The following is a 19,945-nucleotide window of genomic DNA, read 5'->3' as shown; positions in this document are numbered from 1 at the left end:
CCCTAGGACCCTTGTTGTGCATATTGCATTTTGGGACCGATCGGTCAACAAGATGGCCGACAGGCGGCCATCTTGGATTTTGATAGTTAAAGTTTGTTACCGCTATTTCTCAAAAAGTGCTGAAGGGATCTTTCTCAAATTTCATATACAGGTTCCCTTAGGACCCTAGTTGTGCATATTACATTTTGGGACCGATCGGTGAACAAGATGGCCGACAGGTGGCCATCTTGGATTTTGACAGTTAAAGTTTGTTACCGCTATTACTCAAAAAGTACTGAAGGGATCTTTCTCAAATTTCATATATAGGTTTCCCTAGGGCCCTAGTTGTGCATATTGCATTTTGGAACCGATCGGTCAAAAAGATGGCTTGGATTTTGATAGTTAAAGTTTGTTACCGCTATTTCTCAAAAAGTACTGAAGGTATCGTTTACAAATTTCATATGAAGGTTCCCCAAGGACCCTAGTTGTGCATATTGTTAATTGGGACCGATCGGTAAACAAGATGGTCGACCGACGGCCATATTGGATTTTGATTGTTAAAGTTTGTTACCGCTATTTCTCAGAAAGTACTGAAGGGATCTTTCTCAAATTTTATGTGTAGGTTCCCCTTGTACCCTAGTTGTGCATAGTACCTTTTAGGACTGATGCATAATGCCTTTCGGGACTGATCGGTAAACAAGATGGCCACCATCTTAGATTTCATTGTTGAAGTTTGTTACCACTATTTCTTAGAAAGTACTATAGCGATCTGTCTCAAATTTTATATGTCATGTGTTTGAAAAAGTTTGAAAAGCAGGGAAAAGATCCCTCTTTCCATTGTCAGACATAGATCTTTCTTTGGTGGGCGCCAAGATCCCTCTGGGATCTCTTGTTTTAACTTCATTGGGTTATGAAAGAAATTTTGTTTGCAAACTATGTGAATTCTTATTTCATAACCTGATGAAGTCAATGCTTATAATTGAATTTTCAGACTATTTGATAAAACAAAATTTGTTTAAACGTATGATTCCATTGATTTTCCAATGGATTAGTTTTTCTAAATTAATTTGCAACGTCAATGTCTCTATTGTGATGTCATGATAACATTGGGTGTTTTGCGACATTCTCAGATTTTTTCTTCATAGTATACGAAGAAAAAGAATCTACCAATCAAAAAGTCGGATTTAGTATGAAACAAATAAAAATTGATTATTACTTTGTGAGTGAAAACATGTTCTTTTCTCTAAAAAATATGCACCAAAAAAAGATACACCCATAAAATTATGACATAATAATCCGAGTTTAACCTTCAAGGGCAGATAACTCTGTAAAATGCTACAGATTAGTGTAACACATGTCTGTATCTTTAAGAAAAAAAAAACACATAAATAAAATAAAACAAAATTGAAGCAAAAATGAATGATAGACTGAAAACAATGAACTAGATTACTTCCTTAAATATATTTATATACTGTTGTATAAGTGTTTTCTGTATATCTACTTGTCCTAGATTATATTACGCTGGTGCCTATATATAATCGATGATGTTGACCTCTGTTTATATATAAACTGTTGTACAAGAGATTTCTGTATATCTATGGTATACTGGTGACTATATATAGTTGACTGTGTTGACCTCTGTTAAAACATAAACTGTTGTACAAGTGATTTCTTTATATTCTCTCATATCCTAGACTATAGTATGCTGGTGACCATTGTCGATCCAAGCGTGTGTCAGTCGGAGCCGAAGAAGAAGCTGAAGTGTCTGCTGTTCCATTGGGATGAATCCAAGTTACCCTTAGTAGATGTTGGAGATATCATTAGATTCCACAGGCTGAAGGTAGCACAAATACCAAAGTCATGTAAACATTATAACTCTTAAGGTAGCAAATATATTGTATTACATTTTTCACAGTCAAATATAAGGTTTTATGGTGAAAATATACATGTAAGTGGTATTTTCACTGCAGAGAAAATATCACTTTTGTTATGCTCACAAAAATACGACGTAATAATCGCAAAGGCAAATAACTTTGTAAAATACAATGGCGGAATAACCTTTTGCGGAACTAGTAGTGATGGTCTTCTGTAAATGGAAGCGAAAAAACAAATGGGGTAAATAGAATATTCCTTTTTTTCTTGATGAATACCAGTAATATTTCATCTTGTGAAGTGGAAACTTTAACATTTTTCTCTTGTGCGTCGCACTTGTGAAAAAGAAATATAACTGGTATTCATCAAGAAACAAGAAATATCCTCTATGTATATGTTGGAGATATCATTCAACTCCACAGGCTTAAGGTAGCAAAAATTCCAAAGTCATGTAAACAAATATCATATCTGAACACTGTAGCACAAATACCAAATCAGGTAGTACAATTACTAAAAGTCATGTAAACATTATAACATTACCTTAGAGTAGATATTTGATACCACAGGCTTAAGGTAGTATCACATCTTTATAAAGATCACAAATACCAAGCATACATTAATATTTACACTTCAGGTAGCAAAAAAAAAAAAAATAAAATACACAAACATGAACTGTCTTGACTAAGGTTGCAGACATACAAAACATCTACATCATCTGTAAACATTTTGGTTACATTGTTTCTTTAAAAAGACTATTGGACTTAATTTTGACCATTCCTCCTTTTTAGGAAGATAAACAACAGTGTTTGAGAAGGATTTGTTGTTTGAAAATATGTCAATTGGCTTCTGCCACATACATGAATGTTGAATTAAATATCATTCAATTTGTTTAAACAGATATGTACGTACAATGGTGACCTTCAGGGACAGAATTGTCCGGGATTTTCCTGGTTAACTGTAAGTGGAGTAGCTGGTGCTCCTATGGAGCCGAGAGCATCATCCAGCAATTTCACATTCACAGAGAAAGACAAACAGAAGGTGAATACTTCATCTAACATATGTTTAGTCCACTTTCTATTGTCAGTCGCTATTGTCTTTGTATTTAATTCTTGTGTCACATAGGTAAGGCAATGTGTTACCCTATTTCCGGTTATTTTTGGAGATCGAACTTTTCACGATTTGAACTAAAAAGAGAAAATGATGTAAATTTAAATGGTTTTGAAATTTTGCGATTCAACTGTAACAGTATATATAAATCATGAATTTTTCATGGATCAAATATTTGCAATCCATGAAAATATCAATCCCTGCAAAAATATCTGGATATACGGTTAGTATTATGAGCTTCATATTAAACTTCTATCTACATGAAATTTACTGGACTTTCTTACTTTGGATTCTTCTTACTGAAGTGTTATATTCAATACTTATAATAAAGGTCAATACTTATAAAGGTTAACATTTATAAAGGTTATACTTATAAAGGTTAATACTTATTAAGGTTAAAGTTGTATGGTCTATAACTTTCGCTCTTTTTGTCATAGTGAAAACCGTTAAAGTGTTATACATATTTTTCTCCATCTGTCTAAGTTTTAAACTTTCTAATTATACCACTTTTCATAAAGTTGCAGCACTGGAAGTATTTTTAATTATGAAAGTAAAAAATCTTTTTAATATGTACACGTGAAAAATAGGCCCGAAAGATGCCGAATCATTCCGAACTCTTCCGAACATCGTCGCAACAATCTTGAAGTAAAACGAGAGTTGTGAAACCAAGAGAAAATTTCAACAATTTTTCATAAACAAAACACGTGGTCGACCTCAGCAGACTCTATCTACAAAGAAAATAATGCTCGCAAATTACAATATTTGATACACACAATATTTTACGGCAATGTGTAAGTTGGATGTTTCAAATACTCAATCTGTGGACATATACCAGCATGATTTGCTCATATTAGCCAGAAGGAAAACATAAACAAACACATACGCGTACGCTAGTTACCTGGCTCACCACGTGCAGGCCGTGTTGAACGTCAGCCACGTGATACGATTCGGAATCCGACAAAACCCGAAGTCACTGAACATGGCGGTGATTGAAGGCCTTTATTCAAAACAAGGAATATATGATCCCTAGATTTCGGCTCTCTTATAGGCCGACATATGCTTTTGGAAAGCTAAATCATCAAATTACATGTCAATGTTTAAATATCAAATGTTTTAGTTACATATCGTTACAGTGAAATTAGCAGCAATATAACTTTAATACTTATAAGGTCAATACTTATAAAGGTTCATACTTATAAAGGTCAATACTTATAAAAGGTTCATACTTAAAAAGGTCAATAGGTCAATACTTATAAAGGTCAATACTTATAAAGGTTAATACTTATAAAGGTTAATACTTAAAAAGGTTAATATTTATGAAGGTCAATACTTAAATGTCAATACTTATAAAAGGTTAATACTTATAAAGGTTAATACTTATAAAGGTTCATACTTAAAAAGGTCAATACTTATAAAAGGTTCATACTTATAAAGGTCAATAGGTCAATACTTATAAAGGTTAATACTTATAAAGGTTAATACTTAAAAAGGTTAATACTTATAAAGGTTAATACTTATAAAGGTCATCAGTTTATCTTTCAATTTGTTTGAAATATATATTCTACACTACTACTTAATGAGGCAACTTTAATTTAATTTGCAAAATATTCCCCTTTTAATTGCTTTATGCAAATTATAGAAAACTGGTTATCTTGCAATAAAAACAAAGTTTTATTCAATGATAGAATGACTGAACCAAATTATACTTTTTGTGTTAATCTTCTTAAAAGATCAGCTCCTGATTGAATACCTACCTCTGGACTACGTCTGTTTAAAATACAATGAGGTTAATAAAAAATCACAATTGTTTTTAATTATAAAAAAAATTGTAGATTGAAGAATTAAGGACTTGGCAGAAAAATGATGAAATTCGGTTGAGCCAGGAAGACAGAATGAGAAACAAACATATTGAGGACATTCTCCCAGGGCTGTACTTTGATTTAACATGTCAGGTAAGTATCAATGGGAAACAGAAAATCAAAATAATGACCTAATAAGGGCACAGGATCTGGTGTATGACGTGGGACGTCATCCGGTAATCTGTCATTTTATGTACTAGTCTACACCTTATCCCAGGGAAAATGAGAATCATCTATCTATATTGTCAAATCTTTTGGTAACACCGTGGTAACAATCCAAGTTATTTGAATATGGAGTGAAAATATTTGTCGGGACCAACACAATACTTCAAATTTAAACAAGGTTTTCGATTTATACAAGTTTGAGGTAACAAAGTCCAACCTTATAAAGTTTTGTAACACACGAATTACCAAACATCCATCTTTTTACAAAACTATTTTAGTTTGTCTATAAATCCTCCAACCCCTATTTTACTTTTAGGTGTTGTCATAGCAATGTATAATACTGATTCCCATTAGAGAGTTTAATGCTTATAGTTGTGTTATTTACTCATTTTGGGGCATCTGCTTTAAAGTTATTTAACAATTAAAGGATTGTTAGATTACATTTATTAGAGATATAAATGCAATCTGGATGGGAGATAAATAGAATAGCGCCCATTAGGACAACAAAATCTCAATGTTTTTCAACACCTTTTCAGTTTACTTTCAAATATCCAGACATTTAAAAGATTTTCTATGATTTCATAACCAACAAGGTTCATTCAACAACAATGTCAATTTTTCCTGTGCGGACTAACAGTAAACAAGACTCACATTCATTCATATAGATATTACTACACCAAGTCTAAGCTGCATTTATTGGCTCATAATGCAGATCATGTTTATCATTAGAGTAATGGGAGTCTCTGTGGCAAAATGTAAATATATCGCCATAGACTCAGTTCAGTTCAGAGAGAAAAAATGTAAATATGATGTTGTGAATTGCACTTTTAACTTACAGCTGTATTCATTTCTTATAGGTTATATCCGTTCAAGTTGTGGATGACACCTGTGTGACATTCCGTGTATGGGATGGTACAAAAACTGTTTAGTGAGTATCATTTTTAACTAAAATTGCTGTGATTTAATGAAAATTGGTTTTTAAAGATGTTTTGGGCGACTAGTCATTTACTGCAGCAAAGGGTCAACTACGCAAAGGCAGGGCTCCTTGTGATCATACAGATGAAAGTTTGTTTTCAAGTTATTTTATAAGACTTTGCAGGTGTCATTTGTTTGTTTTCAGTACGATCAGAGAAATGGAAGCAGAACCCAACACCCACGTCAGAAGAACTGATGAACAATTGAACGCCAGAGCAAAGGACTGGGCTGTAGATGTGGCTCTTTATGATGACCACTGTCTCTCAGCAACTAAAATACAGGTAAGGTGGATATTTATATACATGTAAGTGGATACGGGTGAGATTTATATAAGGTAAGGTGGATACGAGTGAGATTTATATACAGGTAAGGTGGATACAGGTGAGATTTATATACAGGTAAGGTGGATACAGGTGATGTTAATATACAGGTAAGGTGGATACAGGTGAGGTTAATATACAGGTAAGATGGATACAGGTGAAGTTTATCATCCCCCGCCCAACTAAGTTGGCGGGGGATATACAAATGGGTTCCGTCCGTCTGTCCGTCCACCTGTCCGTCCGTACGAATGGTTTCCGGAGCATAACTCTAAAACCAGTAGAGATATTTCAACGAAACTTCATACACACATTGGTCATATGGTCTAGTAGTGCCTTTTGCTATTTTTAGGTTTTCATTTTTTGCATTTTTTCCGTAACCATGGAAACATTGCTGAAAATATCATATTTTTGTACCAGGTTCGTTTCCGGAGCATAACTCTAAAACCAGAAGAGATATTTCCACGAAACTTCATAGACACATTGGTCTTATGGTCTAGTAGTGCCTTTTGCTATTTTAAGGTTTTCTCTTTTTGTACTTTTTTCTGTAACCATGGAAACATTGCTGAAAATAGCAGATTTTTGTGTAAGAATCGTTTCCGGAGCACAACTCTAAAACCAGCAGAGATATTTCCATGAAACTTCATAGACACATTGTTCTTATGGTCTAGTAGTGCCTTTTGCTATTTTTAGGTTTTCATTTTTTGCACTTTTTCCGTAACCATGGAAACATTGCTGAAAATATCATATTTTTGTACCAGGTTCGTTTCCGCAGCATAACTGGAAAACCAGTTGAGATATATGCACGGAACTCCATAGGCACATTAGTCTTATGGTATAGTAGTGCCTTTTGCTATTTTAAGGTTTTCACTTTTTGTACTTTTTTCTGTAACCATGGAAACATTGCTGAAAATGGCAGATTTTTGTGTAAGAATCGTTTCCGGAGCACAACTCTAAAACCAGCAGAGATATTTCCATGAAACGTCATAGACACATTGTTCTTATGGTCTATTAGTGCCTTTTGCTATTTTTAGGTTTTCACTTTTTGCACTTTTTCCGTTACCATGGAAAAATTGCTGAAAATATCATGGTAAATGGTAAATGTTACTTTGCAAAACTCCACCCATCTTTATGTATGTAGTGTAATATAAATGTCAAGGCTGTATACCTGATTCAACAATTGCAGCCCCGCACTACTTGAATTATACTCCATCTTTCTTTAGCTCAACTTCCTTTTTCCTGTTTTTTTTTTCATGCACATAAGTCTCCACAATCAAACTTACTTCAGCTTTGATATCTCCATTGGCGGGGGATCTGAATGACTATGTCCTTGTATACAGGTAAGGTGGATACATGTGAGATTTATATACATGTAAGGTGGATACAGGTGAGATTTATATACAGGTAAGGTAGATACAGGTGAGATTTATATACAGGTAAGGTGGATACAGGTGAGGTTTATATACAGGTAAGATGGATATTGGTGAGATTAATATACAGGTAAGATGGATACAGGTGAGATTTATATACAGGTGAGATGGATAGAGGTGAGGTTAATATACAGGTAAGGTGGATACAGGTGATGTTAATATACAGGTAAGGTGGATACAGGTGAGGTTAATATACAGGTAAGATGGATACAGGTGAGATTTATATACAGGTGAGATGGATAGAGGTGACGTTTATATACAGGTAAGGTGGATACAGATGAGATTTATATACATGTAAGGTGGATACAGATGAGATTTATATACAGGTAAAGTGGATACAGGTGCAATTTATATACAGGTAAGGTGGATACAGGTGAGGTTTATATACAGGTAAGGTGGATAAAGGTGAGATTATATACATGTGGGATATACAGGTGAGATTGATATACAGGTGAGATGGATAGAGGTGAGGTTTATATACAGGTAAGGTGGATACAGATGAGATTTATATACATGTAAGGTGGATACAGATGAGATTTATATACAGGTAAGGTGAATAGAGGTGAGATTTATATACAGTTAAGGTGGATACAGTTGAGATTTATATACACTGTCAGGTAAGGTGGATACAGGTGAGGTTAATATACAGGTAAGGTGGATACAGGTGAGGTTAATATACAGGTAAGGTAGATACAGGTGAGATTTATATACAGGTAAGGTGGATACAGGTGAGGTTAATATACAGGTAAGGTGGATACAGGTGAGGTTAATATACAGGTAAGGTGGATACAGGTGAGGTTTATATACAGGTAAGGTGGATACAGGTGAGGTTTATATACAGGTAAGGTGGATACAGGTGAGGTTTATATACAGGTAAGGTGGATACAAGTGAGATTTATATACAGGTAAGGTGGATACTGGTGAGATTTATATACAGGTGAGATGGATAGAGGTGAGGTTTATATACAGGTAAGGTGGATACAGATGAGATTTATATACATGTAAGGTGGATACAGATGAGATTTATATACAGGTAAAGTGGATACAGGTGCAATTTATATACAGGTTAGGTGGATACAGGTGAGGTTTATATACAGGTAAGGTGGATAAAGGTGAGATTATATACATGTGGGATATACAGGTGAGATTGATATACAGGTATGATGGATACAGGTGAGATTTATAAAGGCGAGAAAGAACTCTGAAGTATTACACAGGTTAGATTAAACTTGAAATATGATAACACTAAAGATAAAGAGATTCTTTTTTGGATTATACGTTTGAAAGATATATAGCAATATATTTCCATTTTACTTTTATTTTCCCATTTAATCTATGTTAAACCAGATTGGCAGTATCAGGCTATGAACTCCAATCTGGTTATTCGTATGAATATTTATGTACAGTAACGTAAGTACTATAAACATAGCCTAGATTCTAGCACTGAATATTTTTTCTTACAAAATCAATATTTTTTAAACAACCAATATTATATAAATTCAATAATTATAAAAATCATAAAAACGATCTGTTTTTGTTATTTTAATTAGTAAGAGGTCCCTACAAAATTAACGAAAAAAATATATATTCTGTGGACTGCGTGTGTCGTCTACTGCAATTGCCATTGGTTCGATTCCCACTAAAAATGGATGAAACACTTCCTTTGGAGTCATTGACTCCTCTAGAATCTGGTACGGTCTGAAATTTTCACATTGAGCTACCAGAGGATATCTATTACAATGAACTTTCTGGTAGCGACGAGGAATTATTGCTAAATATGACATTTGAAGAGATTGAAGATTTAGCTGCAACCGACGCTTCCAACGCAACAATTACTACTTTGGACATCATGAGACTGGAGCATGAATTAACGCGACCAGCCCTGGAAGATTTGCCATGGCCAGAAACGCCAGTATTGCCAGAAAACAGACCTAGTAATACTGCTAAATCGACAAGGTTTCCAACTGTAACTGAAGAAGAAATAGACATTCTCTTTGACAATAGGCAGGCAACAAATACTAAGAAAAACACCACCTGGGGGATGAGAGTTTTTCAAGGTAAGTGCAATTGTAACAGCAAGGCCTAACATTATTGAAGTGTACAAAATACTGTGTAACTAGAACAAAATGTTAATTGAAACTAATGGACCACCTAATTGTTTATACAAGCAGTCACAATGTTCCAATTTTACACAGTACCAACTACGTACCTGACAATATATCGATAAGGCGAATAGATGGGCATGAAACTAACGACATGTTTACTTTATATTCAGATTGGAATACAGAGAGTAGGGGCGGGCCACTTGATATGGAAAGTGCAGGGGTGGAAGAGTTATCCACAGCCCTGAAAAAGTTTTACGCAGAGGCACGACCCAAACAAAAGACAACCAACCTGGTCAACAACTTTACCATAGAAATACTCTAATAAATATAAGAGGGGCAATAAATCGATATTTATCAGACATCCACCGCAACATCGATATCATCAGGGACAAGGAGTTTCGTCATGCATATGGAGTTCTTGACGGGCTGTTGAAAGAACGTGCTCGGCCCGGTAATCTAAAACCAACACAACATAAACCTGTGATCGAAAACTCAGACTAAGACAATTTCCACTTACCTGTCAAATGGTCCTAATAATCCAATAATCCTTAGACAAAACGTGTGGTATAATCTTAGTATCCATTTTGTAACGCATGGTATGGAATTCCACAACCAGTTGTCAACAGATTCTTTCACATTTAATGTTGACGAATCGTGTGGAAGAGAGTATGTCACACTCAATCACTCTGTGCAAGAAAAGGAATCATCAAGGGGGGGATAAAATCTTTCGAGGCCCCGACTGACAGACGAATGTACATTACTAATTCCGCAAGTTGTCTGGTAAAAATGCTGAAACTTTTGCTTTCGAAATGCGACACAACTGAAGGTCCATGTTCCCTATTCAATCAATTCAGAAAAAATGCTATGGAAAATCCGTCAACAAATATTACTTGGTACATGCGTAAGCCACTTCCCAAAAAAACACTTGGCACTTTTATGTCGGTGATTTGCAAGTCAGCTAGCATGACAAAAAATTATACACCACATTGCCTGAGAACCACTGCAATCCAATTCCTAAATGACCATGGTCATGAAGCAAGACACATCATGTTTTTATCGTCTCACAAATGTGAATTATCGTTGAAGTCATATACCAGAAACGTATCTACATCTCAAAAACAAGCCCTTAGCTCTACACTCGCAGCAATAACACTTCCCACAGAAGAACGATCCAAAATCATACCAAATGTCCCCGCGGCCGCAACTGTTCAGCGTGTTGATACACGTGATTACACCGTCACTGATGACCAGCTCGCAATCCCCTTACCGGATCAGACACCTCGTAACATCCCAGTTACAGTGTCACAGATAACATTCCAGTCAAATACAGCAATGATGTCTACCCCAGGGTTTTTCAGCAACGCCACATTCTATGGTTGTACCATAAACCTTACAAAGTAATCACGATTGTTTGCCTGCAGTACTGATCGTCGCACCGCGTCACTGACAATGCATACATGTACTTCCGCTCACAAATAGTGGACTAATATTTCATTCAGTGTTTTTGATGTCCGATTTTAAATCTATACAGCATGCTTGATAGTAACCGTAATTACGTGAAATTAAAGTAACAGTCTCACAGGTTTTGTTTGTTTGTTTTATACACTTTTTACGGGGGAACTATATCGCGAGGGTGAGGATATAGGCCATTCCATTTATTGAACTGGTGACGTCAATATACTACCACGGGCGGGAAATTCAAATGTTGCTGGAGTATAGTTTTATTTTTAATGTTCGGAATGGAAATATAAGTAAAAGAATATAAGTAAAAAACTGTTACCAGATGGGGCATACAGTTGATATGGGCGCCATTCCATTGATCTTCCACCCGGATTGGCTTCATATCAACTGTATGCCCCATCTGGTAACAGTTTATTGCTTAAATATACAGGCAAAGTCTTTATATGTGATAGAAAAGACTAGTGTAATGTACAAAGTTGATACTGCGGAGATTAATACAGAGAGAAGAGAAAATTCTAGCAAATACATTTATGATAAAGTACAGCTTACAGGGTTGGGGGAGGGACTCTAGCAATATATGAAATTGATAAGAGCAATATATGAAATTGATAAGACAACACATCTGATTATATTCCATATTGACATGTTCAAAAGTTATCTGCCCATGAGGGTATGTATGTATTAATTGTGACTTCACATGTTTGTGAACATTTTCAGAGTGTGAGTTTTACTCACAAAATAATGACTCCATAATTGATATCTCTACAAGGAAGATAACTCTGTAATATACAAAGATATATCATGTCGAAACATCCCAACACTTCCCGCATAAAGAATAGTTTACATCTCAACAGCACATAGAGGTCTTCTGTTTAGTTTGATTGCATTAGCTGAGCTTTAGACTAGTAAAGCCAGAGGTCCAGAGTTCTTCTGGATAAAAATATCATGATCTTGTAGATCTTCCTTTTATTTTCACAGCCTGGACAGTTCATCAAACTCAGCAATCTCCACTCACCTGTCTTAAAAACTGCTGCAGCTCGGGACAAGTCTGTCCTGCCAACTCTAGAACTGGTTATACATAGAGGTACCTCTTATGGGCGGGGCCTCAAAATTATGGCAGCAGATTCACAGGACATTTTAAAGTTGATTGACACTTTAGATAGTGTAGCTCCGCCTCCAGAGGTTTTGGATGCGGATACGTTTGAAGGATCAATGACAGAGGGGGACAGGAGTGGAGTTGGTCGACCAAATGTTCAGGAAAATAAGGTCGATAGTTCGTCACCGCGCAGCACAAACAACAGAAAAAGGACAAGAAAGGACAATGAGGAGGACCCACAGAATGACCTTGACAATGTCTCTGTGAGCAAACGAACTAGGTCAAGTTTAAGAGGAAAAAATGCAAATCAAAATTGTGACATTTCTGACATTACTTCCGACCAGTCTGCTTTGGAATTATCCTGTGACAGCTCTTGTAACCAACCAGCTTCTCAGGATATTGTTGACAGATGTATGTTACAAACAGAGACAGGTAAGGAGATTTCTCTTTACTGTTCATCAACTTAAGTTTATAGCTACTAAATTTTGTGGTATTTTGTTCCAAATCAATAGATGTCAGAGCTTTTTCACAGATTTAAAATTGAATTTTAATGCTGTTTAATATTTTTGTGGTAAGATACAAAGTTGCGGGTATAGAAACTTGATTTAGATTTATCGTTGTCTTTTACAAGTGATTTTTGCAAATATACCATGCTTTATCACATATTCCACATGATATCCTGTGAATTCACTGATGTAATATTTTGCATATATCACTTGTTAAATATAACATAGAGAGCTTTTCATTGACTGGAAATTTATTATGTTATGGTCATGGCTTGACATCAGTAAAAAATGATGTAACACTAGTTACTAATCATAAGGACATTCTGACAAAATGACAGCCTCTGCTGGATTTTTCCAACTCATTCTGACATTGGGATTCTTTGAAATGTAAATTGTTGTTATGTGATAGGAAATATCCTAAATTTGTGTTCATTTCATATGTGAGAGTTTATGAAACTCGTCTCGAAATTTATTTTTTCTTCCCAAGGCTCGCAAAAATAAAAATTTCATAGACTTGTTTCACAAAATATCATGAAATGAGCATGCATTTAATATCCTATATATTCTAGTAGTTAAAGTCTGAATTTGTAGTTTGATATTTGTAATCTCCCTTTCCAGTCGTGTTGAATCATCCTCATGTACAAGTAACCAACATCCAAGATATAGAATCTCATTCTGTTCCGTACAAGTTCCGAGTTCTGGGTCGGATAGAGGAGTATTTTCCGTGTCCTATCCAGACTCCGGAGGACCTGGTCAGACTCTATTGTTCCCAGTGTAACTGTCTGTAAGTACACTTTAACCTGTAGTGAAGTTTACAGAACTAGAGTTATGTAGGAAAGAAAATCACTATCAATAGCTTTTGAAAAAAATAGGCTAGGTAGATATGGATTTGATTCTCTTTAACAACAAGCTGAAATGCAATTTTCAACAAAAGTTTATATATCAAAATATAAAGGATTATTTAGATAAAGGTTGCATGTAACAATTTATATTGAATGTTTTAAATTCTTAGAATTTTAAACATACTTCGAAAATCTTGTAAATCTTCTTTATTTTTTTTTCTAGTTTGAATTTCAGTGACTCTTTACCAAAGCTGAATGGTGATTCTGACCATGAACCAACCTCTTCTACAAGGTCAGTTATCTTATCAAATAAATAGAACAAAATGATTTGAGAAATCTTGTTGCCTTGAGGTAATATTTTGCATACTGCTGGTTCTGGTAGATTGCCCACACTGGGCTAATTTCAGTATTAAATGATTATCTTCAGGTTATCAGCTATACATATTCAATACGGGGGTTTCGAGATCCCAAAACGACGTGGGTTAAGTACAAGTTATTGTCGATTAGTCCCACCATCCGGTGATTATGACGTCATCATTTGACGCGAGTTTCGTGACGTCATAATCACCAGAAGGTGGGACTAATCGACGGTAAAATGTACTTTGCCAACTTCGTTTTGGGATCTCGAAACCCTCGTATTAGGGTCACCCTTTTTGTAGAATTGCAGGATGCTTTAACATGATGAGAGAAATTCACAATTGATAGAATTGTACCTTCAATTCTTGATTGAAATTTAAAAATCTGTTCAACTATATTGCTTTATGTTTTGTAAATCATAGAGTTCATGTCATCCACAGATTTCATGAGTTCAGAAAAAAAAACCACCAACAACATTATTTCTTCAGACTCCTCGTTTCATGATCAAGTAGTCTACAGATGTTTTTAAATCATGTAGTCTGCAGGTTTTTTTTTGCAAGAAGCAGCTGGATTCAAATTCAATAATGTTTGAATGTTTTATTTTGTATTTAAGTAAGATTCTCAGAATACTTTGATTAGTTGACTGGGCTATCATTACTTGTTCGTTGTATCTATGAACTTGATAGCAATGTAAATGATTCCATTTGCCTCCAGTAGCAGCCAAAGTGCTTCATTGAAGATCAGCCATGTGGAGGCGGGAGTACATTACTACAAATGTCCAACCTGTAAGTATAAGTAAAAGTTTACTTACACATGCAGTCTGTCATTTTCCTTTAAGTTTAAGTTTTTGTAAGCTCCTTATTTCAAGCTAATTTAAATACAACCTTCCTCAACTCTAAAATAGCCATCTTGAATCATCCATTTTTTTATGAGATTATAAATGATAATTAAAAAAAAAACCCATATTCTTGGCTGCAGTGGCCATGTGGTTGTAACCCATACCGACAAATTCCACAAGTCATCCACTTCTGGGGCGTGAGTTTGAATCCCCATGTGAATCCCCATGTGGAGCAATATTAGCAGGCACAGACCACTGGTCGGTGGTTTTTTTGCTGGTACTCCAGCTTTCCTTGACTACCTAAACCTGGCACATCCTTAAATGACCCTGGCTGTGAGTAGGACTTAAAAGCAACAAAAAAGCACAATTCTTAAGTTATCCATTTCTTTAAAGACCCACTACTTTTTCGAAAGGGCTTTTAATTTTTAAAATATGAATGTAAAACTAGATCGATAATTTTATAGAGTTGCAAAAGTTATTTACTTCCCCATAATACTAGACTTCTTATCACAAATTCTGAACAATTTAATTTGAATAAATCAAATGTTAATTTTTATAACGCGGGTCGTCTTATGTTTCCCACGTCGTACTAATTACCGCATGTTAGTTGAATATCACTGCACCAGATGGCAAAACAGCGCAATGAATCTGAACTGTTAACATAGATCACGCAAGAAATCTTGCATTTGTTTGGTGTGGTAACCTCATCTTTGGCCATCCATATATATTTTTTTTATGTTATTATAATTACTAGTTTTTAAGAAACTTTTTTGTTTTGTTTCAGAAAGGTAGTGAGCCTTTAAAAGCTTATTTTGCTTTAATTTTTTTCAAATGGTCATTCCGAATTAAAGTTAATGACCAACATTATACACAACCTATACAACACCATGACAGATGAAGCTATGCTAACAATTATGCTGTTTACTTTACTCAGAATACAGCTGTGTTTTATTCCTATTTTCCCGCTTACATAATGTAGGTGTAGGTATATACAGTAGTATTTTGTTTGTGATTATATTTGTAGGCCAGACTGTGGACCTGAAGTATACATTCATGTTTGTGATTATATTTGTAGGCCAGACTGTGGACCTGAAGTATACATTCATGTTTGTGATTATATTTGTAGGCCAGACTGTGGACCTGAAGTATACATTCATGTTTGTGATTATATTTGTAGGCCAGAGTGTGGACCTGAAGTACACATTCATGTTTGTGATTATATTTGTAGGCCAGACTGTGGACCTGAAGTATACATTCATGTTTGTGATTATATTTGTAGGCCAGACTGTGGACCTGAAGTATACATTCATGTTTGTGATTATATTTGTAGGCCAGAGTGTGGACCTGAAGTACACATTCATGTTTGTGATTATATTTGTAGGCCAGAGTGTGGACCTGAAGTACACATTCATGTTTGTGATTATATTTGTAGGCCAGAGTGTGGACCTGAAGTATACATTCATGTTTGTGATTATATTTGTAGGCCAGACTGTGGACCTGAAGTACACATTCATGTTTGTGATTATATTTGTAGGCCAGACTGTGGACCTGAAGTACACATTCATGTTTGTGATTATATTTGTAGGCCAGACTGTGGACCTGAAGTACACATTCATGTTTGTGATTATATTTGTAGGCCAGACTGTGGACCTGAAGTACACATTCATGTTTGTGATTATATTTGTAGGCCAGACTGTGGACCTGAAGTACACATTCATGTTTGTGATTATATTTGTAGGCCAGACTGTGGACCTGAAGTACACATTCATGTTTGTGATTATATTTGTAGGCCAGACTGTGGACCTGAAGTACACATTCATGTTTGTGATTATATTTGTAGGCCAGACTGTGGACCTGAAGTATACATTCATGTTTGTGATTATATTTGTAGGCCAGACTGTGGACCTGAAGTACACATTCATGTTGAGGCTGTTAATTCGAGACAATACAGGATGGATTCAGGCTAATTTGTGGAAAGAAGAAGCAGTAAGTTTATATTGTAGATTACATATAAATCAGTAGTTAATGTAGAGGTTGTATTTATAGTTTCATTTGTAAAGAGGTTACGGTAATGTAAATTGATTCTAAAGGAAAAATACAAAAAACGAAAAAACTCTTTGCAGTGCAAGTCCTTAACAATATTTATTGGATGAGGTGCAAAATTATGTGCCTGGCATTACAGATTTCGTAAAAGGACAATAGAGAATATAGAATGGTTTAGTATCATAGAATGGTGTAGTATCATAGAATGGTTTAGTATCACAGAATGGTTTAGTAACATAGAATGGTTTATATCATTGAATGGTTTATATCATTGAATGGTTTTGTAACATAGAATGGTTTAGTATCAAAGAATGGTTTATATCATAGAATGGTTTAGTATCATAGAATGGTTTAGTATCATAGAATAGTTTATATCATAGAATGGTTTAGTATCATAGAATGGTTTAGTATCATAGAATGGTTTAGTATCATAGAATGGTTTAGTATCATAGAATGGTTTAGTATCATAGAATGGTTTAGTATCATAGAATGGTTTAGTATCATAGAATGGTTTAGTATCATAGAATGGTTTAGTATCATAGAATAGTTTATATCATAGAATGGTTTAGTATCGTAGAATGGTTTAGTATCATAGAATGGTTTAGTATCATAGAATGGTTTAGTAGAATGGTTTAGTATCATAGAATGGTTTAGTATCGTAATATGGTTTAGTATCATAGAATGGTTTAGTAGAATGGTTTAGTATCATAGAATGGTTTAGTATCGTAATATCGTTTAGTATCGTAGAATGGTTTAGTATCATAGAATGGTTTAGTATCCTAGAATGGTTAAGTATCGTAGAATGGTTTAGTATCGTAGAATGGTTTAGTATCATAGAATAGTTTAGTATCATAGAATGGTTTAGTATCATGGGTTAGTATCATAGAATGGTTTTGTATCATAGAATGGTTTAGTATCATAGAATGGTTTAGTATCATGGTTTAGTATCATAGAATGATTACGTATCATAGAATGGTTTAGTATCATGGGTTAGTATCATAGAATGGTTTTGTATCATAGAATGGTTTAGTATCATAGAATAGTTTAGTATCATAGATTGGTTTAGTAGAATGGTTTAGTATCGTAATATGGTTTAGTATCGTAGAATGGTTTAGTATCATAGAATGGTTTAGTATCATAGAATGGTTTAGTAGAATGGTTTACCGGTAGTATCATAGAATGGTTTAGTATCGTAATATGGTTTAGTATCGTAGAATGGTTTAGTATTATAGAATGGTTTAGTATCATAGAATGGTTTAGTATCATAGAATGGTTTAGTATCATAGATTGGTTTAGTAGAATGGTTTAGTATCGTAATATGGTTTAGTATCGTAGAATGGTTTAGTATCGTAGAATGGTTTAGTATCATAGAATGGTTTAGTATCATAGAATGGTTAAGTATCGTAGAATGGTTTAGTATCATAGAATGGTTTAGTATCGTAATATGGTTTAGTATCATAGAATGGTTTAGTATCGTAGAATGGTTTAGTATCATAGAATGGTTTAGTATCATAGAATGGTTTATCGTAGAATGGTTTAGTATCATAGAATGGTTTAGTATCGTAATATGGTTTAGTATCATAGAATGGTTTAGTATCGTAGAATGGTTTAGTATCATAGAATGGTTTAGTATCATAGAATGGTTTAGTATCGTAATATGGTTTAGTATCATAGAATGGTTTAGTATCGTAGAATGGTTTAGTATCATAAAATGGTTTAGTATCATAGAATGGTTAAGTATCGTAGAATGGTTTAGTATCGTAGAATGGTTTAGTATCATAGAATGGATTAGTATCATGGTTTAGTATTATAGAATGGTTTAGTATCATAGAATGGTTTAGTATCATGGTTTTGTATCATAGAATGGTTTAGTATTTTGAATATCAGTTCTGTTCACTATGAACGGACAACACAGGATGTTGTTATAGATGGCAAATCATATAGTTTTGTGTCGCATAGGTTTCATCATTTTATGTTACCAGTTCCTTAATTCATTTTTCCATGTATACTGTCTAACAGTGAATGTACCCGGTATGTGTTTTTATCAGCTTTCTTCTTGTGGTTGCTTAAAATAAGACATGTCATTTTTTCATAGGCTTATTTTGAAGTCTTGAAAAATTTATGCAAAAGTTTAAAACCACAAAATAGTAGAAATAGAAATATCATGAAGTTCAGCTCTTGTATCTTTTTCTATCATACCTGTGTCAATTTCAGGTGACATTTTTCAAAGACATTGATCCAAGAGATGTAGTATCCAGTCAGAAGATCTTTCGTGACGTCTGTGCCCAGTTAGACAAGATTTCCGTCCCTGTAAATGGAAAGAGACCGCTGGTTGAGTGTGGGGTGATGTCCTTCAGTGGTGGTAATGGAACGGGTTATAACATATTTGACACATGTGTCGCATAGCAAACAACATTGTTTAGTAGATACAATTAATGACAGAAATGCATTTGAATATGGACTTTTGACAACAATTTCTATAATAGTTGTGACCTTCAAACCTGTGACTTGTGAAAAGTTAAAGAATATGAAACTCTAATATTCTATTTCAATCTCATTACAGTACATAATTTATTATGAACTCTTTTTAATGTTTGACTCCAAATATTAAACAACTGCTGCATAGATCATATAGAGCCTTGGAAACCATCAGTGGACAACACATGGTGTGCAATAGGTTTATATTGTTATGTTAAATATTGGTTATTAAAGATTTTTTATCAATTGATTTTGAAATTTATTTGTTTATATTTCTTTTAATGACGTTGGAAGGGAAATAAATGAGCAAAGGATGTTTAGTAATGCATTCACGGTAATTAGCGCCCATGTCTCTTAAAAAATTGTAGCAATTGGGGTGCTTATGATGAAACCAAGATGTAAGTTGTACATATTTATAATGAATAATCTAAAAAAAAAAAAAAAAAATCAGTTTTGTTTAAACTCTTTCCGTACTCATGGCACATCAATGTCAGTCCAAGTAAACAAGAATAGAC

The 19,945-nt window shown here is 34.4% G+C and overlaps 1 protein-coding gene and 1 pseudogene across 2 annotated transcripts in view; both read left to right on the top strand.

Moving 5' to 3' along the window:
- Nucleotides 1-19,688, top strand: part of LOC138336792 (protection of telomeres protein 1-like) — a 28,922-nt gene extending 9,234 nt beyond the window's left edge. Inside the window, exons 8-18 of one of the 2 annotated variants that reach the window (XM_069286356.1) lie at nt 1,674-1,819; nt 2,749-2,889; nt 4,791-4,910; nt 5,840-5,910; nt 6,103-6,238; nt 12,249-12,798; nt 13,491-13,656; nt 13,938-14,006; nt 14,789-14,856; nt 16,801-16,895; nt 19,167-19,688. In XM_069286356.1, coding sequence (XP_069142457.1) covers nt 1,674-1,819; nt 2,749-2,889; nt 4,791-4,910; nt 5,840-5,910; nt 6,103-6,238; nt 12,249-12,798; nt 13,491-13,656; nt 13,938-14,006; nt 14,789-14,856; nt 16,801-16,895; nt 19,167-19,358 — 1,754 coding nt within the window. In that variant the 3' untranslated portion in view covers nt 19,359-19,688. Of the gene's footprint in view, nt 1-1,673; nt 1,820-2,748; nt 2,890-4,790; nt 4,911-5,839; nt 5,911-6,102; nt 6,239-12,248; nt 12,799-13,490; nt 13,657-13,937; nt 14,007-14,785; nt 14,857-16,800; nt 16,896-19,166 lie in introns of both variants that reach the window. The other variant, XM_069286355.1, reaches the window with a different exon arrangement.
- Nucleotides 9,482-11,560, top strand: LOC138336478 (uncharacterized; annotated as a pseudogene).
- Nucleotides 19,689-19,945: the final 257 nt, after the last annotated feature.

This window comes from Argopecten irradians, chromosome 12 (assembly GCF_041381155.1).
Source record: "Argopecten irradians isolate NY chromosome 12, Ai_NY, whole genome shotgun sequence".
Lineage (NCBI taxonomy): Eukaryota > Metazoa > Mollusca > Bivalvia > Pectinida > Pectinidae > Argopecten > Argopecten irradians.
The sequence above is the reverse complement of the archived record's forward strand: the minus strand, read 5'-3'. Positions and strand labels throughout refer to the sequence as shown.